This window comes from Genypterus blacodes, unplaced genomic scaffold (assembly GCF_046128005.1).
Source record: "Genypterus blacodes isolate CSIRO-AG114 ecotype Tasmania unplaced genomic scaffold, CSIRO-AGI_Gbla_v1 ptg000076l_1, whole genome shotgun sequence".
Lineage (NCBI taxonomy): Eukaryota > Metazoa > Chordata > Actinopteri > Ophidiiformes > Ophidiidae > Genypterus > Genypterus blacodes.
In genome coordinates this window covers 5950309-5968197 of record NW_027466885.1, presented here as the reverse complement: position 1 = coordinate 5968197, position 17889 = coordinate 5950309, and the positions used below count along the sequence as shown (strand labels likewise).

Genomic DNA, 17889 nt, shown 5'->3' with positions numbered 1-17889 from the left:
GTTGATTGTTGCAGGTTTAATGACCATAAATGTTTACATGCACACTGAAACTTTTGATTATAGTCTGATTATGCAAAGAAATAGATTTGTATTTTTCACCATAATGTGATTGAAATCGGCATCATTAACTTCAGATTGCAGCTGTAAAGTGAATCCTATTAATTCTATCTTACTCGCATATTTTTACATTAATCACGGTACAGGAATCAGAGTGTTGAGGCATGTAAACACACTCAGTGTTAATCAGCTGTCATTGATTTCCTATGTTCCATTTCAGTGGGCAGGACTGGCTCATTATTTGATGTGGTAATAATAAGTGCAATAGTTAATATATACTGTATGTACGTAAGTCTTTGACAAAGATTATATGCAAACTTTCTTAGCCAAAGCTTTTTGTCTTTTTGTAGTGGCAAAGTGAAAAAGGGGAACATATTTTCATATGAAAAATGTGAATATTATTTATATTTTATTGTTTCTGCTGCCTAAATAAAACCCTGAACTCACGCTTCTCTGTCTGTCTTTGTACAGTGACCCTGAAGGCAGCAGCTGCTCATGTGCTCTGCTTATGAGCTCTGGGCAGCCGGTTGAACCTTTGACTGAGTTTCAGGCGAAATATATCAATTCAGACGTCATCAATCCGTAAATAACTCAACTGTTAGATGCAGCATTAAGTTATTAGAGAATCAATTCTTCAGCCACAGAGGACCGATTAATTTTTCATAAATCTTTATTTGTATTTTTGTTAAAAGAATGGCTTTTTTTTATTTATTTTACAAAACGAGTTGAATAATACATGGGGGGCCTGAGTCTGGAGGCTTTGGTGCAGAATACTGAATATATTTTCCTAGTTCTGGGTTGAAACGTGGCCTCTGTGTCTCAGAGAGTTTTTGCACATGCTCGGGTCACACGGCATCTCAGATAAATGAGAAGAGGAGGTTTAGTCAAGAGGAGGAGGAGGAGGGAAGGAGGGAGAAGGTACGTGGTCTTTTAACTCCTTGGGTAGAACATGGCGTATTTGGACGTTCGGAAGCCCAGCAGGTCCCTCATCTCGTTGCGAAACTTGGAGAGGTCTTGGCGCAGGTCGTTGAGGTTCTCCACCGTGGCCTGATCTGTGCTCTGCATCTTCTGCCGCGTGGACGTCAGGTAGCGGTGGACCAGGCAGCACATGATCTTCTGATAGTTCTCGTCGCGCTTCTGCTTCAAGTTCTTCCACTCCTGCATGAGGAGGAACGATGGAAAGATTGAATTTAGAGCTCCAAAATGTAATTGAAAACAGAAAGCACAGCTAATTTCCTCGTAAAAATCTCTTCCAACTCCCATTTGAAGCGGTGGCGTTCAGCTGCTGCGTGTGTTGTGTGTCTCACCTTGAGGCTGTTCTGCCTCTTCACCTTCCCCTTGGAGGTGTGCGAGCAGATCCACTTGCTCATGCTGGTCACCAGGTAGCAGACGGTCTTGGGCGACGGCAGGATGTTGAACGGCGGCGGCAGGGTGCACTTGTCGTCAAAGTAGCTCAGCCACAGCTTGGCCCGGGCGAACTTCCACTCCTTATCCTCGTGATTCTGCAGGAATTCCAAGAAGTGCGGACACAAACAGTGTGGTTTTGGAATGCAGGAATGAGGAGAATGTAGAAAGAGAACCCCAAACCTCTCTTGTTCTTGTGGATGGATTTAATTCTGAGTTGAAATTTACAACAATAACAACCCACTCACTCTATCCTGCAGCAAAATGTGGAAACTTATATCCAAACAAGCTTTTATTGACTTTATTCATTGTAACATTGATCCATAGCAACACATTCAAAAGCCTAAACGCACTTGCGGAGTGAAAGTCAAACATCCCCACAAATAACCTACAAAGAAAAAGTGAAATGGCGCTAAGTACTCACAGCGATTTGTCTGAAGCTCTTGTGCAACATGGCCACCAGCAGCTTGGTCAGGACGATGACCACCACGATGTTGTAGGTGCCGATAATCATGGCGCCCACGAAGGACCGCAGCTCCTCCGTGTAGGTGATGCGGGTGACGAACAGAGCGACGTGCGCCAGGGAGAAGATGTACCAGAAGAGGGCGTAGCAGGTGCCCATAAACCTGGGAAGTGAGGGTGAAACGTAAATATGCAAAACGTTCATCATCACATCATCAGAATAGCGGTATGGAGGTCGCGGCCCGTACGTGTGGAAGGCGTCGTTGCTCTGCTGCTGACAGAAGATCCCCTCGCAGTTTTTGGCTGGACTCTTCGTGTCCTTGTGGTCCTTCCCGTAGAGCTGAGTGAGTCCGATGGTGAAAGAGAACAAGACCAGCAGGAAGAGGCCCAGGAACTTCCCGAACTCTTGCAACATCTGACCCATGGAGATCTGTAGGGGAGGAGATCGATGTCTGAACGTTAATATGTGCCTTTAAATGTTCGTAAACAAATTCTTCTTCCTCAACTGAACGCAAGTTTGTCTGAGCGTGAACATTTTCCGTGGGCCCCATCCTGCTTTTAGCCGCGGCCTGGGGAGGATGGACAAACACGGAGGGATTCAGAGACACCGCCAGTGGACAGAGGACGTCTTCTCCTACGCCATTTAAAGACCTGAGGGGCTTATCTGTTTACCTGGAGATGCTCAAACCCAAGGTCAGAACACACACACACACACACACACACACACACACACACACACACACACACACACACACACACGCTCACCCCATGCAAAACACAAACACACACAGTGTCCTCTGTGAGGGATGACCACGCTCCTTGTACCTGGAGGTGAAGGGCGACTGGAGTGTTTGCGCTCGCGGCCGCCGCCTGGCTTGTTTGGGAAGAGAACCTGGTCTATTAGCGTGATTTATTCTCTTGTGGCGTGTGAATCCCCTCAGTGTGTTCTTCCTCCATCACTTTGTACTCATCAGATTTAGGATCTGAGTCCATCCTGACAGGTAGCCACTTAGTTACTGTACAAACACAGCAGGAATGTCGTGGGACTAGAGCTCTTAACCTTGACTAGAAGGGAGGCGGATGTACTTTTCTTAACGATGGCGGGACAGACAAATATTTGAATCTCATGTCGATGACGTCATAGTGGAGTCTTTGCTATCCTTCTACCCTCTGCAGGTCACGTGGGACTACAAAGGTCGTGTCCTTGGAGGAAATGAGACACAGCAACACACTCACTCTTTCCACCCTCAGCAGGGGGCGCTCCCACTCACAGAGCGGTCTGGCCCCTCCGGGAAGGACGGAATAATCAGGGAATCGGCCCACACACAGCACTGACTCGCACTGACTCACTGTCTGTGTGTGTGTGTGTGTGTGTGTGTGTGAACGCTGCTCCACTGCTCGCTCAAGGGGGTGGACATGCGTGGCCGTTTGTGCATTAGCGCGGGGGTGTGTCCGCCGTGCCAGTGTGAGTGTGTGTGAGTGTGAGCACACAGCTACATCTATTCCTAAAGCTAATGGCTTTTCCATCCTCCTGAGCCAGACGGTGATGTCACAGAAGGAGCAAGCGAGGGAGCAAGAGAGGGAGGGAGGAATGATAGGAGAGCGCTCATGAACATGTTGGTGTTTTACGAGCTGACCACAAACATCTCCTCCACGCACCGACAGGAAGGCATCGCCGTGGGCGTCATGACCTCACTGCACACCTGAAGACCGTGAATGTTCGAAAGTTAAGACTGCCAGACTCAAGCCAGCATCTCAATCGCTCTACCAGCTGACACACACACATACACACACACACTGATACGCCAGTTTCCACGATGCAATACAAAGCGACACCTATGGCAGAGAGCGACGGTGGAGGAATACAATGAGAACATGCAAACCAGATTGTTGGCTCGTCTGAGGAGATGGAAAAAAATGAATCAAGCTGAAACAAAAGAGATTTCTACATATTCTATCAGTCTGCCGAGATGGAACCCATGGAGCTCTACTGGAGGCTCTGACTGACATATTCAGACTGACATTACCTCGTTAACAGAACACAACACCACAACAACAAACAACCTCCACTAATGAGTAACAGATGCGTTACATAACCTCTGTGTGGAAGCGGATAAGAAAATCAAGCACATTCCTATTAACATGTCATTGTGCATCCATGTGTTCTCACCCAAACACACACACACACCTGACATGTTTGTGATACGTGGCAGCGCTTCAATCAAACACCATTAAGTGACTTTATGTTGCATAAAGCAGATTAGTCTTTCACCCCTCCTTTAAATAAGCAGCTGAAGTTAATGGAGATGCAAATTTGGTGTCAAGTCGAAGGCTCGCGTTCCTTTTGGCGACAGATGGATGACGGCGGCGCGCTGATGCATATGGCGACCCGAGCTGCTCGGCTTTATGATGTTTGGCTGAGTTGATTATGAGCCTGCAGTTACTGCTGAGCACACTCGTCTGTCACCGCGCTTATGATTACTATGATGGTGACGACGCTGCGTCGCACAGCTGCTGAGAGGGCTCGGTGTGTCTGTGTGTCCTTGAGAGAGAGAGAGGGAGGGAGGGAGGGAGGGAGGGAGGGAGGGAGAGGGAGAGAGACAGAGAGAGAAGGGGGAGGAGAGAGACAGAAAGAGAGGAGAGGGAGGGAGAGAGAGACAGAAAGAGAGAGAGAGAGAGAGAGAGAGAGAAGGGGGAGGAGAGAGACAGAAAGAGAGAGAGAGGGAGAGACATACAGAGAGAGAGAGAGAGAGAGAGAGAGAGATAGATAGAGAGAGAGAGAGAGAGAGGGGGGGGAGAGACAGAGACACACATATCAAGAGAGAGAGAAAGAATGAGAGAGGAGAGAGACCCACAGAGCAAGAGGGAGAGAGGGAGAGAGACACAAAAAGAGTGAGAGAGAGGGTGACAGAGAGAGAGGGAAAGAGCAAGAGACACACACACACAGAGCGAGAGAGAGGGGGAGAGAGAGAGAACAGGGTGGCGCCTCCTTCACACAGAGATTGTGTGTTCAGTTTCCCAGGTGTTGTCTTTGCATTTACACACATTCCAGTATCCTGTGAGGACCAAACATGACATTAACTGGACGAACCCTGTGCGTCTCCATGGAGATGTGAAAGGTTAATGCAACAACTTGGATGACTTGGTGAAAATGAGAACGAGTTGCTCAAAATGTGGCGGACAAGACGATCAAGATACTCACCCACATACCAACCATACATATACATATACACACACACACACACACATTTAGCTTCCTTTAATTTCCTCTCTCTGTGCGTGTGTGTGTATGTGTGTATAAGTGTGTGTGTGTGAGAGAGAGAGAGTGGCAGGTGTGGTGGTGGCTGTGTGGGAGGAGGTCGGGGAACAGCGAAAGCGATTTAAAACATTTTTTTCAATCATTACATAAACCATTTGTTGCGTAAGACTTCCTCTTTAATATATGAAGGCGAGACGCATCACACCGACAGCATCAGCAGCATATCGGCACACGTGTGTGTCCTGCGTGTTCGTACCTGCAGCGGCCCCAGGATGGAGCTGGTGGTGTACATGAAGAAGAGCCGCAGGTAACTGAGGACGTTGGCGAAGGCGAACAGGCCCTCGGCCACCAGGATGGGATGGAAGGCGTCCCAGTTCTTTCTCTCCGTCTCGTCCGCGTTCTTGAACTACAGCACAAGGGGCACATGCTTGCTCAAGAGCACTTCAGCACGACCTACTGCTCTCCACGAGAAAACACACTTGGGCACCGCAGTTTGTTGCTAAATTCTAAATTTTATATCAAACTATGACATCATCTGCGTCCCTGACACATCCTTTAGAATCAATGATGGAAAGTATATTAAGTAATAAGTAATTATTCATTCTATGGCCTCAGGAAATACAATTCTGAGTCCATATAATGTTTACATGCCTGAATAAATTGATTTACAATGACATCATCTGGGTCTGTTCTTCATATAAAGTATGAAAAACCCATTTAATGCCTCAAACTGATCGTACACTGAGCTAAGTACATTATATGGATAAGTACAATAAGTAAGTATGACAAGAACAAAGTGAATGCTGATGTGGACACAGGTCCTCTTGTTGCCTGTGATAAGTGCCCATTGTATAACCACAATAACAAACCTTGACCTGTCCTAAAATAGAAAATAACCACTTGGCTTCATGTTCCAGCATTCTTTGCATGCGCCTCAGTGTATCGCTGCCGTCCAGCAGTGTGTGTGTGTGTGTGTGTGTGTGTGTGTGTGTGTGTGTGTGTGTGTGTGTGTGTACCTTGCTATGAGCCACTATCTTCAGAGCAAAGCAGGCCAGGTAAAGGGAATTCATCACAAAGCTCAGCTGGTTCCTCGACTCATCCAGGAAGTCTTCCAGCCCCTCGTACCACAGGCGCTTCACGTCCGACCACACCATGCCTGCAGACGGAGGAATGAATTCATCAACGCCGTGCTCACGTGAAAAGCCGCTTTACTCTCACTCATCATTCTCTACATTTTACAAGCTGCCTTATTCCCCCGGGGAAGAACGGACCCTCGCAACACAAAAACGGGAGATTAATGCACCGTATCTGTGTCAGCGATGGGATTTAAGATGTGTGTGAGGAATGTAAAGAGGGGAGTCTGTGCCCCGGAGGGTCCAGAGGGAATATCATTCATTCTAAATATGTTGATATAGTGAGATGACGATGCAAGTCAAGACATGGCAACGTAATCAAGTCAGAGGAGCGGGCGGGCTTTGCTCTCATTTACACGCATGAACTGAATAAATTCAATTTATTTGGACTGACGGAAGGAACAAATCTAAGAGCTCAGATGCAGGGAGTGTGTGTTGAGTGGCTCGTATCCAACCACACACACACACACACACACACACACACACACACACACACACACGAGCTACATCTGAAATTCAGATTAATGTACGGCATCTGGCTTTGGGGTGGGGAAGAGCCGAATGGAGAGATGAAGAGGAGAAAGACAGGATGAGGCGAAGGGTGGTGGTGAGGGAGAGAGAACAGCGCAGAGCAAAACCAGTGAAACGCTGCGGTGAGAGCAGAGAGAAGCTTCCTTTCACACACACACACACACACATATACACACACACACCCTGACAAACATTTGCCCCGAGGAGGCAAAAAAGCAGGCCGGTCATTAACAACCCCATTCTCCTGATTGAACTCATCTCTGGGGGGCCTTCTTGATGCTGTACGGCCCCCCGGGCATCAATTCTGCACCGCTGCATCGCCGGGTTCACAGTGAAGCAAAGCCGAATACAAACCGCTTCTGTTTGCTTGTTTCAAAATTGATCTAAACTCTTTGCCGTGTCTGTTTTTGCAAAAGCCTCAAAGGAGTCTTCCCCCCTCTAGTGGGCTCCTCGGGTCAGAGGGAAAACACATGACACGTCCGTCTAATGACTCCACTTGTGATCTCAACCCCGGCGATATACAGAATAAATAGAGCATTACTCGCCAACTATGTTCATAACACTGAATAATAGAAGTGAAGTGTCAGGTGCAGTTATTGGAATGATTTAACCGCTATCGATGAGCCAATGAGCCGTGGCCGCTGCTGCTGCTGCTGCTGCTTTGTGCCTACTGAAGAAGAAGAAGAAGAGGATGCTGCAGCCGCAAGACAAATATCTGTGCTGAGCAGGCAGGGCCATTAAAGCGATGGAGTGATAATGCTAATGGCTTCTCGGCAGAGGAGGAAGGTAGAGAGGCCCCCCGCCCCCCCCCGAGACTGGGCCGTCCCATTCCTCACTGTCCATACCCAGAGATCTAGAGAGGCAGCTGTATCCATACACGTGTGTGTTGTCTCCGTGTGTCCACATGTATGTGGCGAGTCCAGCTCTCAGATGGGCCACGGGGGAGAAGACTAAGCTATGAGTCTTTTCTGCGGGGCGCAATCAAGAAGCAGAACTGACAGATTTAATTCAGTCAAGCCAGCGTTCTGTCTTGCCGACTCAAAGAAGCTGTTTGTCACGTCCCGTCTGATAGGATTAGAGGTGCAGGATACTGGACTGGAGACAGACTATGACAGGAATCTCTCATTCTCACTCTGCTATCACATTATATTCTACTCAATTCCAATTGATCTAAATCCAAATTTCTAGTCCACACGCTTCCATAGTTAATTTATTTGATTCCCGTGTCCACTGAGAGGCAGGAGATGAATATTGACTGAAGTGAAAATGAGTTCTGTACATACACTTCAATGATTGAAGTGTATGATTGAAGTGTATGCACTGAGCTGGGAGAGAGAGAGAGAGAGAATAAATTAGACAGAGAGAGAAAGAGAGAAATCGAAAGAGAGTGAGAGACAGACAGAGACAGACAGACACAGAGACAGAGACAGAATAAGCTTTGTCCTGTCTCTTCCAGCACGTCACACATATTGGACACTTTGTTCAGCTGACCTATGATCCAGAGGATGAGCAGGAAGTCGATCAGCTCCAGCGCGGGGCCCATGGTGTTCTTCTTGTCCTCGTTGTAGACCAGCGAGTAGAGGTTGAGCAGCAGCAGGAAGGTGAAGTAGGAGGCGCTGTGGATGATGAACTTGACGAAGGGCGTATGGATGATCTGACCCACGCGCGAGCGAGGGACCAGTAGGTAGCAAGCGGAGAGCAGCGGCCACAGCACGGCCACCGTCAGCACCGTGGCCATCTTCAGACACGTGTGCTTGCGCCGGTAGCTGGCCGTCTCGCCGAACCAGACCGTGTTGAGGAACTGCTGACAGTTGGACTGGGCCACGAACTGTTAAAGGACAAGGGCAGGAGGACAAAGACACAAGGTGTGAGGTTTTGCACTTTGACATAAAACTGACACACATTTAAAGCTATACATTCTATAAAACCCAGAAATCCATAATTCTGTCTCTGTAGCGCCTCCTACTGATGGACTTTGATTCAGTGAAAACCTGAATCCTGAAACCTTTGAGCCGCTAAATTGCTGCAATTTACTCCGGAATTGTGGCGTCTGCTTTGAAAATCTGACAAACTCAATGTGTTTCTGACTTATTACAAGTTAATTCAAGTCCAATTTACATTCCGTGTTCTGTCTGAAATAGCCAAATCCCTCTACAAATGTTATTCAAGGGATACAATTGCAGGATACAACCTTTAATGTGATTTATGAGGTCAGCGTCTCACACTGAGCCGTCTCAACTGTAAATCGGCTCACGGCTTCAAACTTGCAGCTTTACTTTGTCATCGCCTGAGGGAAGAAACCGCGTCTTGCCAAATACATATTTCCCAACGACGAGCACATGGAGCGCTGGAGCAGATGTTATTTCAGATATGAAGCGCATTAAATTAAAGACTTATTTATGCGCCTGATGATGTTTGCTAAATCTAATTGTCAAGCGGTAAATTAGGAATGATGATGTCACTTGTCCCCGTTTGTTCGTTCTGCCTCTGACCTCTTTCTGGTTGTACTTGATGGCCAGTTTGAGTCGACTGAGGTTCATGCGCTCCTCCAGCAGGCCCCTCTTGTCGACGTGATCCTCGCTGGATGTGTGGTTGAGAATGACTTCCAGTTCCCTCGAATTTCGAGCCTGAGCCAGCAGGTCTTTGGCAAACATCTTACACTGCTTCGCCAGTTCCTCGTAGTCGTTCCTGGAGGAAATTAAGACGCAATCAGTCAGTTTATTCTTCCCACGTGTGAGATTAGGATTCAAACTGGGAGGCGTGTTTTACAGGATGGATTCATGCGTGCTCGTACATATGTGACACGTCTCTCCGCTTGTATCGGAGCGTGCGGAGAGAGACAGGGTGGGCGTGTTGGAACATGGCAAGACGAGTGCCAGCTGATAAGAAGATAATCGTACCTGAACTCCACCTCGACCAGGCTGAGCTCCCTCAGGTCTGCGCTCAGCTCGAAGGCCCTGAGTATGGGGTCCTCCTCCGTCAACATAATGAGCGAGGGGCTGGCCAGGCACCGGTAGATGTCGAGACGGAACCTGAGCCAACAGATTTCGACAGGGGTGAGCGAGGGAGTGAAAACAATGATGAGACATTCCGAGCGAGATGAAAAGGAAATGGAGAAATGTGCCAAACAATCTGCGAGCTCTCTAGCGTTCTAGCTGTCACATTTGTTTCAGCACTCGAGCTGCAGCTCTGCCTGCAACGCAAACCGACTGATACATTTAGTTTGTGTGTGGGAAGCTGGATCACTGCGGAGAGGATAACGTGCAAAACACCCTCAGCTGTGAAGTCGAGGTGTCATCACAAGCCCAGAATCAATCATTGTAAGAGAAGTGATACAAAATGGACAAACGATATGAAAGCGGATCTGCAGCGAGACACAGCAGAACCTCCTATAACCACCTGATGTTACTGTAAAGGAGTTCACACGTGTGGCACTAAATCACCTCAGCTTAAAAGCTTCAGTGACATCAACCTGACCTCCAAAGCCGATGCTATCATCAAAACGACGTGCCGCAATATATCAAAACAGACTTTCACCTGACAGCCCGGATGATTCATGGCTGTTTTTGAGCTCCTACATATTGGAAAAGGACTCAAAAACAACCGTTGCACGGAAGAAAGCAGGCGTCAACAAGAGTTGTTTTCCGCAGAAGGGGTTCTTACCTGGAGTGGCGTAAGCTGTCCTTCTTATTCTTGGCGTTGCAGAGCGTGCACTCGCAGCCCACAGCGTGCGGTCTCGGCAGTGAGATGTCCTGCTTCAGCAGCATGGTCAGGATCTCGTAGTTGTTCCTGTGGGCCGCCAGGATGACGGGAGCCACGTCCATGGTGGTGGAATACTCCGGGTTCTGAATCCGCTGCATCAGTTTCTAACAAAGATGAGTTAAAGACCGAAGCAGGCGTTAACCTGAGCTGTATGTGGCCAAGCATCAACAGCACTTTAGGTGAAACTGAAAGGCTGGAAAGCATAAGAAGAAGGAGACTAACAGCGATGGAGGGCTTTGAAGACCTCCTCGGCCTGTGGTTGAGGAGGATGTCTACTGCTCCCACCACCTCCGAGTCTATGGCCACCAACAAGGCATCTGTTGCCTAGAAACAAACGTTCAACATTACAGAACACACAGTCATGCATGTGTCTTAGATCCCCGAGCATGTGAGCGTTTGAGCAAAGTGTTTACTACCTGGCAGCCATGCTCCAGCAGAAGCTGAAGGATATCCAGGTTCTCGTTCTCGATGGCGATGGTGACGGCGTCTCGACCCAGCACGTCCACGCAGTTGAGGTTGAGCTCGCCGTGTGGATTCTCCTCCAGCAGCTTCTTGACCATGTAGTAGTCACCTGGCAACCGTGTGTAAAAAGCAGGTCGTCACGAATGAAATAGCACAATGTGAGTAAGATGGGGCCAAAGAGACGAGATGATCAGACCTCGACAGGTGGCATCTTACCGTGTAAACAATAACTTACAACATTTGTGATTCATTCCAGCGACCGTGTTTCCAAGTTACCATTCAAAGAAAACGTTATAAAGGAGAGCGAGGGGAATCAGGAGCAACCTCGTTATGTAGATGAGGAACAGGGACGTGAATTGGAGGGGTAAAGGGAACCGGAGAGCCTCAGCCATGTTGGCCAGTCAAACACTCTCTCAGCTTAGGCTCCACTCCAGCATTCCTCCCTTTAACAATAACATCTCCCTCAAAGGACAACTCCTGCTCCTGGCCCATGTTTAGAGAGACTTTATATGGTCACAATAGCACTTAAAACTGGACTCTACTTCTGTCTGTTCAGTGTTCTCCACTTATCAATGAGACACTCTCCTCCTGTCGGACTACACCAGAGAAGATCTGTGTTGTGTTACACTGTTAAACTGCCACCTGGACCAACTTGTAGACCTATAGTGTCTCTGCAGTTTGTTTATATTAACTTTTAAGTCTTAAAGCCGAAGGCATAGTTAGACACGCAGGGAGCTGTGGGAAGCTTTTACAGGAAGAATGTTCTTCAGGCAAGAAGTCGTGGTGTAGCTCACATTCAGGACGTTTACGCCTGATGGATGTTTGGAGAGCTGCCGCAGGCCCAGACTCTCCCTGGAAATGCGATTTTTGGAACAATCAGAAGAAGCAAAGTGAGCAAACCTTTCTCGCAGGCCAGCAGGAAGAGCTTCTCGTCCAGCGTGGTCTCCTCCTTCACCTCTCTCACATCTTTTAAGGCCAGGAATTTGTCTGGAGAGGACGCGTCGGTGCCCTGGTACAGAGCTGCCATTACGACGGAGAGGGAGTACGGCCAAACACTGATGTGCATCCCACTAGAAAGCGGCGACCATTACACAAGAAAGCCCGTCACACGGGAGGACAAACACCGAGGCTCACAGCGTCGTCATGAGAGCAAGCCGATGTCATGGAGCCTTGTTATTGTCGTCGCATCGCTGCTGCGTCCCTCCGCCGGGTGCGAAACAATCTACTTACGCCTTTTACGCAGCCGTCTGTACGCGTCGGGTTTAACGGCGTTAAATCCCGGTCGCAGGACGTGAAGAGGCGACGTTTCTCTCCTCTGCCGTGTTTACATGCACCATTTTGTTTCCTCGCAGGCTCCTCTGGGTTTCTTTTGGTCCTGATGCTGCTGCCGAGGCTCCTACTGCGCATGTCCCTCTCTCCACCTGCTCGCTCATTTCGCAGGCGCAAAGACTAGATGCTCCACAGTTACGTAACAGCGCTGCGATGTGCTGCGGTCACACCAGCCGTCATTTGAAGCGCAGCCGCACCTACATTTAGACTGCACGAGTATTATCGCCTTTATGGTAAATGCATTGATACAGAATGAGGTTAGCGTAAGGATACACAAGTGAACACGTCCGTTTTCCAAAATAAATTGCAAGTTAGCGCGCGATACACAAGTGACTACGTCCGTTTTTCAAAGTAAAATGTGAAGTTAGCGCGAGGATACAAAAATGACTACCTCCGTTTTTTTTTGGTTTTTTTAAAGCAAATAACACATTTTGGTAACGCATTATTGTTATTATTATTGTTGTTGTTTTTTAACCAAGAAATGGCTGATTCTTGAGGGGCTGTAAAATAATATTTCCTCATTGTTACTGATGGAGATGAAGAGGAGGAAAATAAAACAGACATTTATTGTTAATAAAAATACCACAATGGCCGTCACTTTCAAACACGACATATGGATCGGCTGTGGGAAAACACACATGGCTTCCAGATTTCTCATGGCAGAATTGAGCACACATGGGCACACAAGTGGAATCTGGGTCTGAAAGAGAAAATAAGTGTTGTTTTCAATTTAAAAGGAATCGGCACGGCAATTCTAGTAAAACTGTGGAATTACTGAAATTGCTAATACTTATTCTATTCAGATCTCCTTGATATATCAAAGTGGGAAAACCCTTGCAGAATTTTAGAAATCTATCTATGAACAAAACTAATGCACATACGCCCAAATTTGGCTAATTTGACCAGATTATACAGCATTGTTAACTTTTATAAACGCTTAAAAAAGGATAAATTGTCCATTCTGTCTCGAAGCAATTACACTTGAAAGAGGAGAACAGGGACCTGCGGTTCACTTTTATTAGCCAGTAGAATCCTCCTGCAGTTAATCTGGCTGAACCTGATTAAAGAGAATAAAAAAGAGCAGAGCAGAGCATTTTGGGGTAGAAACAACAAGCAGAAAGGAAAGCTGTGTTGAAGGAGACAGGTGGGGCTCTGGCTTTCATTGCTTTGTTGATTTGTGACAAAAAAACAAACAAAAGAAACATACAAAACCCTTCATATAAAATGACCAGCAGCTCCGGCAAATACAAAACGAAATCAACTTCAAACAATGAGGAAATCTGAGGCCTAAAAACCTCATTTTATTCCCCTCCAAGACTATATTTTGATTACTTACCAGGCCAACCTAACGTTTCTTTGTCCTTAGCGCCTCACCGAAGCCCTCCAGCAGGTGGCAGCCTACACAAAGCCTTTGTGCTGTAAACATCTGCAGTGGCTGAGTGCTACAGGATGAGCCTGTATGGGTCAAAAAGAAAAGAAAGCACTGAACTAACATCTTGAACAGTGAATGATAGTCTATAATGTTAACAGTTCTGCAGGATGTTTCAATGTAAACTGACCAATACAAATATACATTGCATATTACAGGAATTTGATGATAAAGAATATGAAGTGCAGCAAGGCTTTACATTTACAACACAGTACAATAAACAGGATCAAACTCAAAGCCCGGGTGATAAAGGCCAAGTGTAGGTCAATGGTCACAGCTTCCCATCACTTGCACCCTTCATCCGTGCGGGCTGTAATCCCAAACTGGCAAAGCTTCTTAGGGCAGATGACTTTCCTATCTGTGGAGCATGTGGCTCCTCTGTTCAAGCATACGGGTTTACAGCTTCCCGGCACATGTCATTTCCCGGGAAACAGCTGTCAAATGTCAGATTTGAGTGGATTCTACTCGAGTGAACAGTGGCAGGAAACAGTTCTGAGTACATAGCCAAGTTCACTGCAGTGATTCATTGAAACCTACAGCTGTTATTCATGGTTAATGTGTAGAACTCCCTACAGCAACACAGTAACCCATTGGTATTCTTAAAGGAATGCATAGCTGGGGCTGTAATGTTTCTCAAGGATCCCTCTAATTTAGCTTTATTCCTTCTCCTTAAGGGCAGGAAGCTGGTTTGCTTTATAGATCTGAGCTGCTACCCTCCTGAGGCTATACTGGGAAAAACAAATACCTTTAATTTGAGATATCGATCCCTCTCTGCAGCCATACAGCATAGAGAGAGCATATGTAAGAGGGCTGTAAGGGCAAGGATCCTAATAGAATAACAACTTAACTTAACGCAAACAAAAGACTGTGTCAGATGCTTTTTTTGGAACAAATGAGATGGTGTCTTTCTGCAAATCCCCGGGTGCACACCCCCGCCTCTGCACCCGGGTTATGGGTGTTTATAGAGTCTGGACTGTGTTTGTGTGGATGCAGATTGGAACGCGGGCTTCCATGAGGCACGACAACAGCATCATTTCCCACAGTCACCATTGCTGTGATCTGTGGGAGCCAGAATCGAGCGCCCTGCTTGCCTGCGAGAGAGAGAGACGGAAGCGCCGCTCAGCCAATGGCACGGCGCGATGACGCAAGTCACAATAACGAGGGCCAATGTCCTCCCCGGGAAGGAGGGTCTTTTTCTCCCCCCCCCCTCCCGTGTTCTGATTCAATCCCGAGCAGTTGGTATTTTAGTTGGGACGAGCGGAGAGGAGCGGTGACGAACGGCGGAAAAATAAACCCTGACACGATTCACCGTCACAGCGGGATACAGGGGGGCCGTGATCGCTGCTTTATGGCGGATGCGGAGTGATCCGAGCGGCGGCCGGCGCGCTGAGCGGTCTCGCTTTCATTGTCTGCGATGGCTGAGTATGAGTCTTAGCAGGCGGCGATAACGAGGGATGCATCGGGATGATAACTGCGCAGGGATGCCGCCGCTGAACAGGGACTAACAGGGCGTCTGTTACACCGATAACCGTTCCCTTTTGTTTTGAATCGCACGGTTGCGCGGCGCGGTGCGGCTCCAACAATCACCTCATCTGTCCTCTTCCCCCGTGAAGATCATTGCGCACTGCAGTGAAAACGGGTTATCGTGCCGTGGATTTTGAATGCGATTCCACTTGGCGGTGACTGTGTTCGAACAATCAGCTGGCTTCCGTCTGTGAATCGATTCCCCCCCAGCGTATAGAAACCACGCAGAGTGTCTTGGTGCACCATCAATGCAAGCAGGTTTGGTCCAGTGGTGAGAGCCACTCCGAGGGCACAGATGAGAGGCAAACAGTATCATCCACCGCTTAAGTTGACAGCGCCTTGGGAGAAGGATGCTGGCTTTGGGAGGAAGCTCAAAACCTACAGGAACCATACGAAGATAATAGCCCAGCCTGGGATCGTGATGAAAGTCCTGCGCAGAAAGAGGATTGTGTTATTTATGGCCTATTTCTTACTGCTGGTCCTCACTATGCTGAACTTGGCTAATTATAAATGGACTAAAGAGCCACAGCAGTGTAATCATCAGATGAGGAGCACCACTTATCAAAGCAGATCTGATATCCGCTTCCTCTACAGGCCCTCTCTAGCTAAAAAGAGACAGCTTATTTATGTTCTGACCACCTGGAGGTCAGGATCCTCCTTCTTCGGAGAGCTTTTTAACCAAAACCCTGAAGTGTTCTTCTTGTACGAGCCAATGTGGCACATCTGGCAGAAACTGTACCCAGGTGACGCTGTGTCTTTACAAGGCGCAGCCAGGGACATGCTTAGCTCCTTGTACCGCTGTGATCTGTCTGTTTTCCAACTTTACAACAGCCCAGGGGGCAAGAACTTTACTTCCCTCGGACTCTTTGGGGCCACGTTAAATAAAGTAGTTTGCTCCTATCCCCTCTGCTCGGCCTATAGGAAAGAGGTGGTGGGGATGGTAGACGATAAGGTGTGTAAAAAGTGCCCCCCTCAAAGCCTTAGACTGTTGGAGGAGGAGTGCCTGAAATATAATACTATTGTCATTAAAGGGGTACGCATTCTGGACGTTAACGTGTTGGCCCCACTCATGGAGGACCCATCTCTGGATCTGAAGGTGATACACCTAGTCAGAGACCCGCGGGCAGTGGCCAACTCCAGGATCAAATCCAGACATGGCCTGATACGGGAGAATTTACAGGTGGTCCGGAGCAGGGACCCTAAACTTCGCCGGATCCCCTTTGTGGATCCTGGTCACAAAGCCAACAAGAAGGATGGCTCAGATTACCACTCCATAGGGGCGATGGAGGTGATCTGCGACCGCACCTCAAGGACTCTGAGGACTGCCTTAAACCCACCCAGCTGGCTGAAGGGGAAGTACATGGTCGTACGTTACGAGGACCTTGTGGAGAACCCAGTCAAGACCTTACGGAACATCTACCGCTTTGCCAACCTCACCACCAACCATGACATTGAGTCGTTTGCGTTGAACATGACCAGCGGCTCCAGTTCCTCCTCTAAGCCATTCATAGTCTCGTCCAGGAATGCCACACAAGCTGCTAGTGCATGGAGAACAGTGCTCAGCATTCAACAGATCAAACAAGTGGAGGACTACTGCCACCACGCCATGTCTGTGCTTGGGTATGAAAGAGTGAGAACAGCCGGCGAGGCCAAGGACATAAGCAAATCACTACTGACGCACTCCAAACTGTGAAAATGTCACCAAAGACGCTTTAATTTAATGTTCATTTTGCATTGAGTGCCGTTTCCTCTTATTGTGGAATTAAAGCTTTACTTTGAATCATTGTTGGAGGAGTTCCACTGACCACATATGGAATGTATATTGTTACCCTCCCTCAGTTGAATTGCAGTGGTATTTGAAGGAACCACTAGTTTTGTACTGGAATACTGGATGTGACTGCAAATGGCAAAGCTGATGAACAATGAGGAGCGAAGCCGCGGCGACGCAAAAAAACGACAACTGTATAATTCATGTAACTTGTTATGAGAACTCTTTAAAGTGGATGTTTTGCAGTTATTTTTGAATGTTCAAAACCTTTACAAAAAGAATCTCATTTGTTTTTTTTTTCAGTTTTCATACTGTCTGTAAAAGTGAAAATAGTGGATGAAAGAACATCAAAAAATACAAAAGAACAACCGATAAAAAGCTCATCATTAATGTTCATTTGTAAGATTTGGTTTACGTCAGAGACAATCATTTAATTGGTTTGTTGATGTGCCATAGATAGAGGTGTAAATGAGTATGATACACCAGAAAAAGCAGTAGTATAATTTTTTTTTAGAAGAAAAGGGATGTTTTGGTTTTCTATCCATGCATTCTGGACGATGTCACGGCTGTGGGGTTCAGAAAGTCTTTCTCAGTGTTGGTGTAACGCAGTCTGTTCTACCATTTCAAATGTTTACAAGTGCTTGCTCTAATGAAACACATGATCTGGGAATATTGCATTGAGTAAAGTTCACAGTTGATAAGACGATTTATGCATGTGTTTTGTTTTGAATGATCTATTTTGCAATCTAAACCCCATAATAGAAACCTC

At 47.3% G+C, this 17889-nt stretch overlaps 2 protein-coding genes across 3 annotated transcripts; one reads left to right on the top strand and one right to left on the bottom strand.

Moving 5' to 3' along the window:
• Positions 1-586: 586 nt before the first annotated feature.
• Positions 587-13814, bottom strand: trpc1 (transient receptor potential cation channel, subfamily C, member 1). 2 transcript variants are annotated; one of them, XM_076157920.1, is made up of 15 exons: positions 13736-13814; positions 13413-13456; positions 11971-13099; positions 11025-11179; positions 10831-10932; positions 10510-10712; positions 9747-9878; positions 9339-9534; positions 8338-8674; positions 6199-6338; positions 5439-5588; positions 2172-2353; positions 1886-2087; positions 1365-1559; positions 587-1215 (listed from the first exon to the last, which is right to left on the bottom strand). In XM_076157920.1, the coding sequence occupies exons 3-15, from the start codon at positions 12134-12136 to the stop codon at positions 988-990; spliced, it is 2388 nt and encodes a 795-aa protein (XP_076014035.1). In that variant the 5' UTR covers positions 12137-13099; positions 13413-13456; positions 13736-13814; the 3' UTR covers positions 587-987. The 2 variants fall into 2 exon arrangements, with proteins under 2 accessions (XP_076014035.1, XP_076014034.1); XM_076157919.1 differs by lacking the exons at positions 13413-13456; positions 13736-13814 and having other exon boundaries at positions 11971-13146.
• On the top strand, positions 13310-17288 carry chst2b (carbohydrate (N-acetylglucosamine-6-O) sulfotransferase 2b). Its single transcript, XM_076157921.1, has one exon. It carries the CDS (start codon positions 15648-15650, stop codon positions 17043-17045), a length of 1398 nt encoding a protein of 465 aa, XP_076014036.1. The 5' UTR covers positions 13310-15647; the 3' UTR covers positions 17046-17288.
• The last annotated feature ends 601 nt before the right edge of the window (positions 17289-17889 follow it).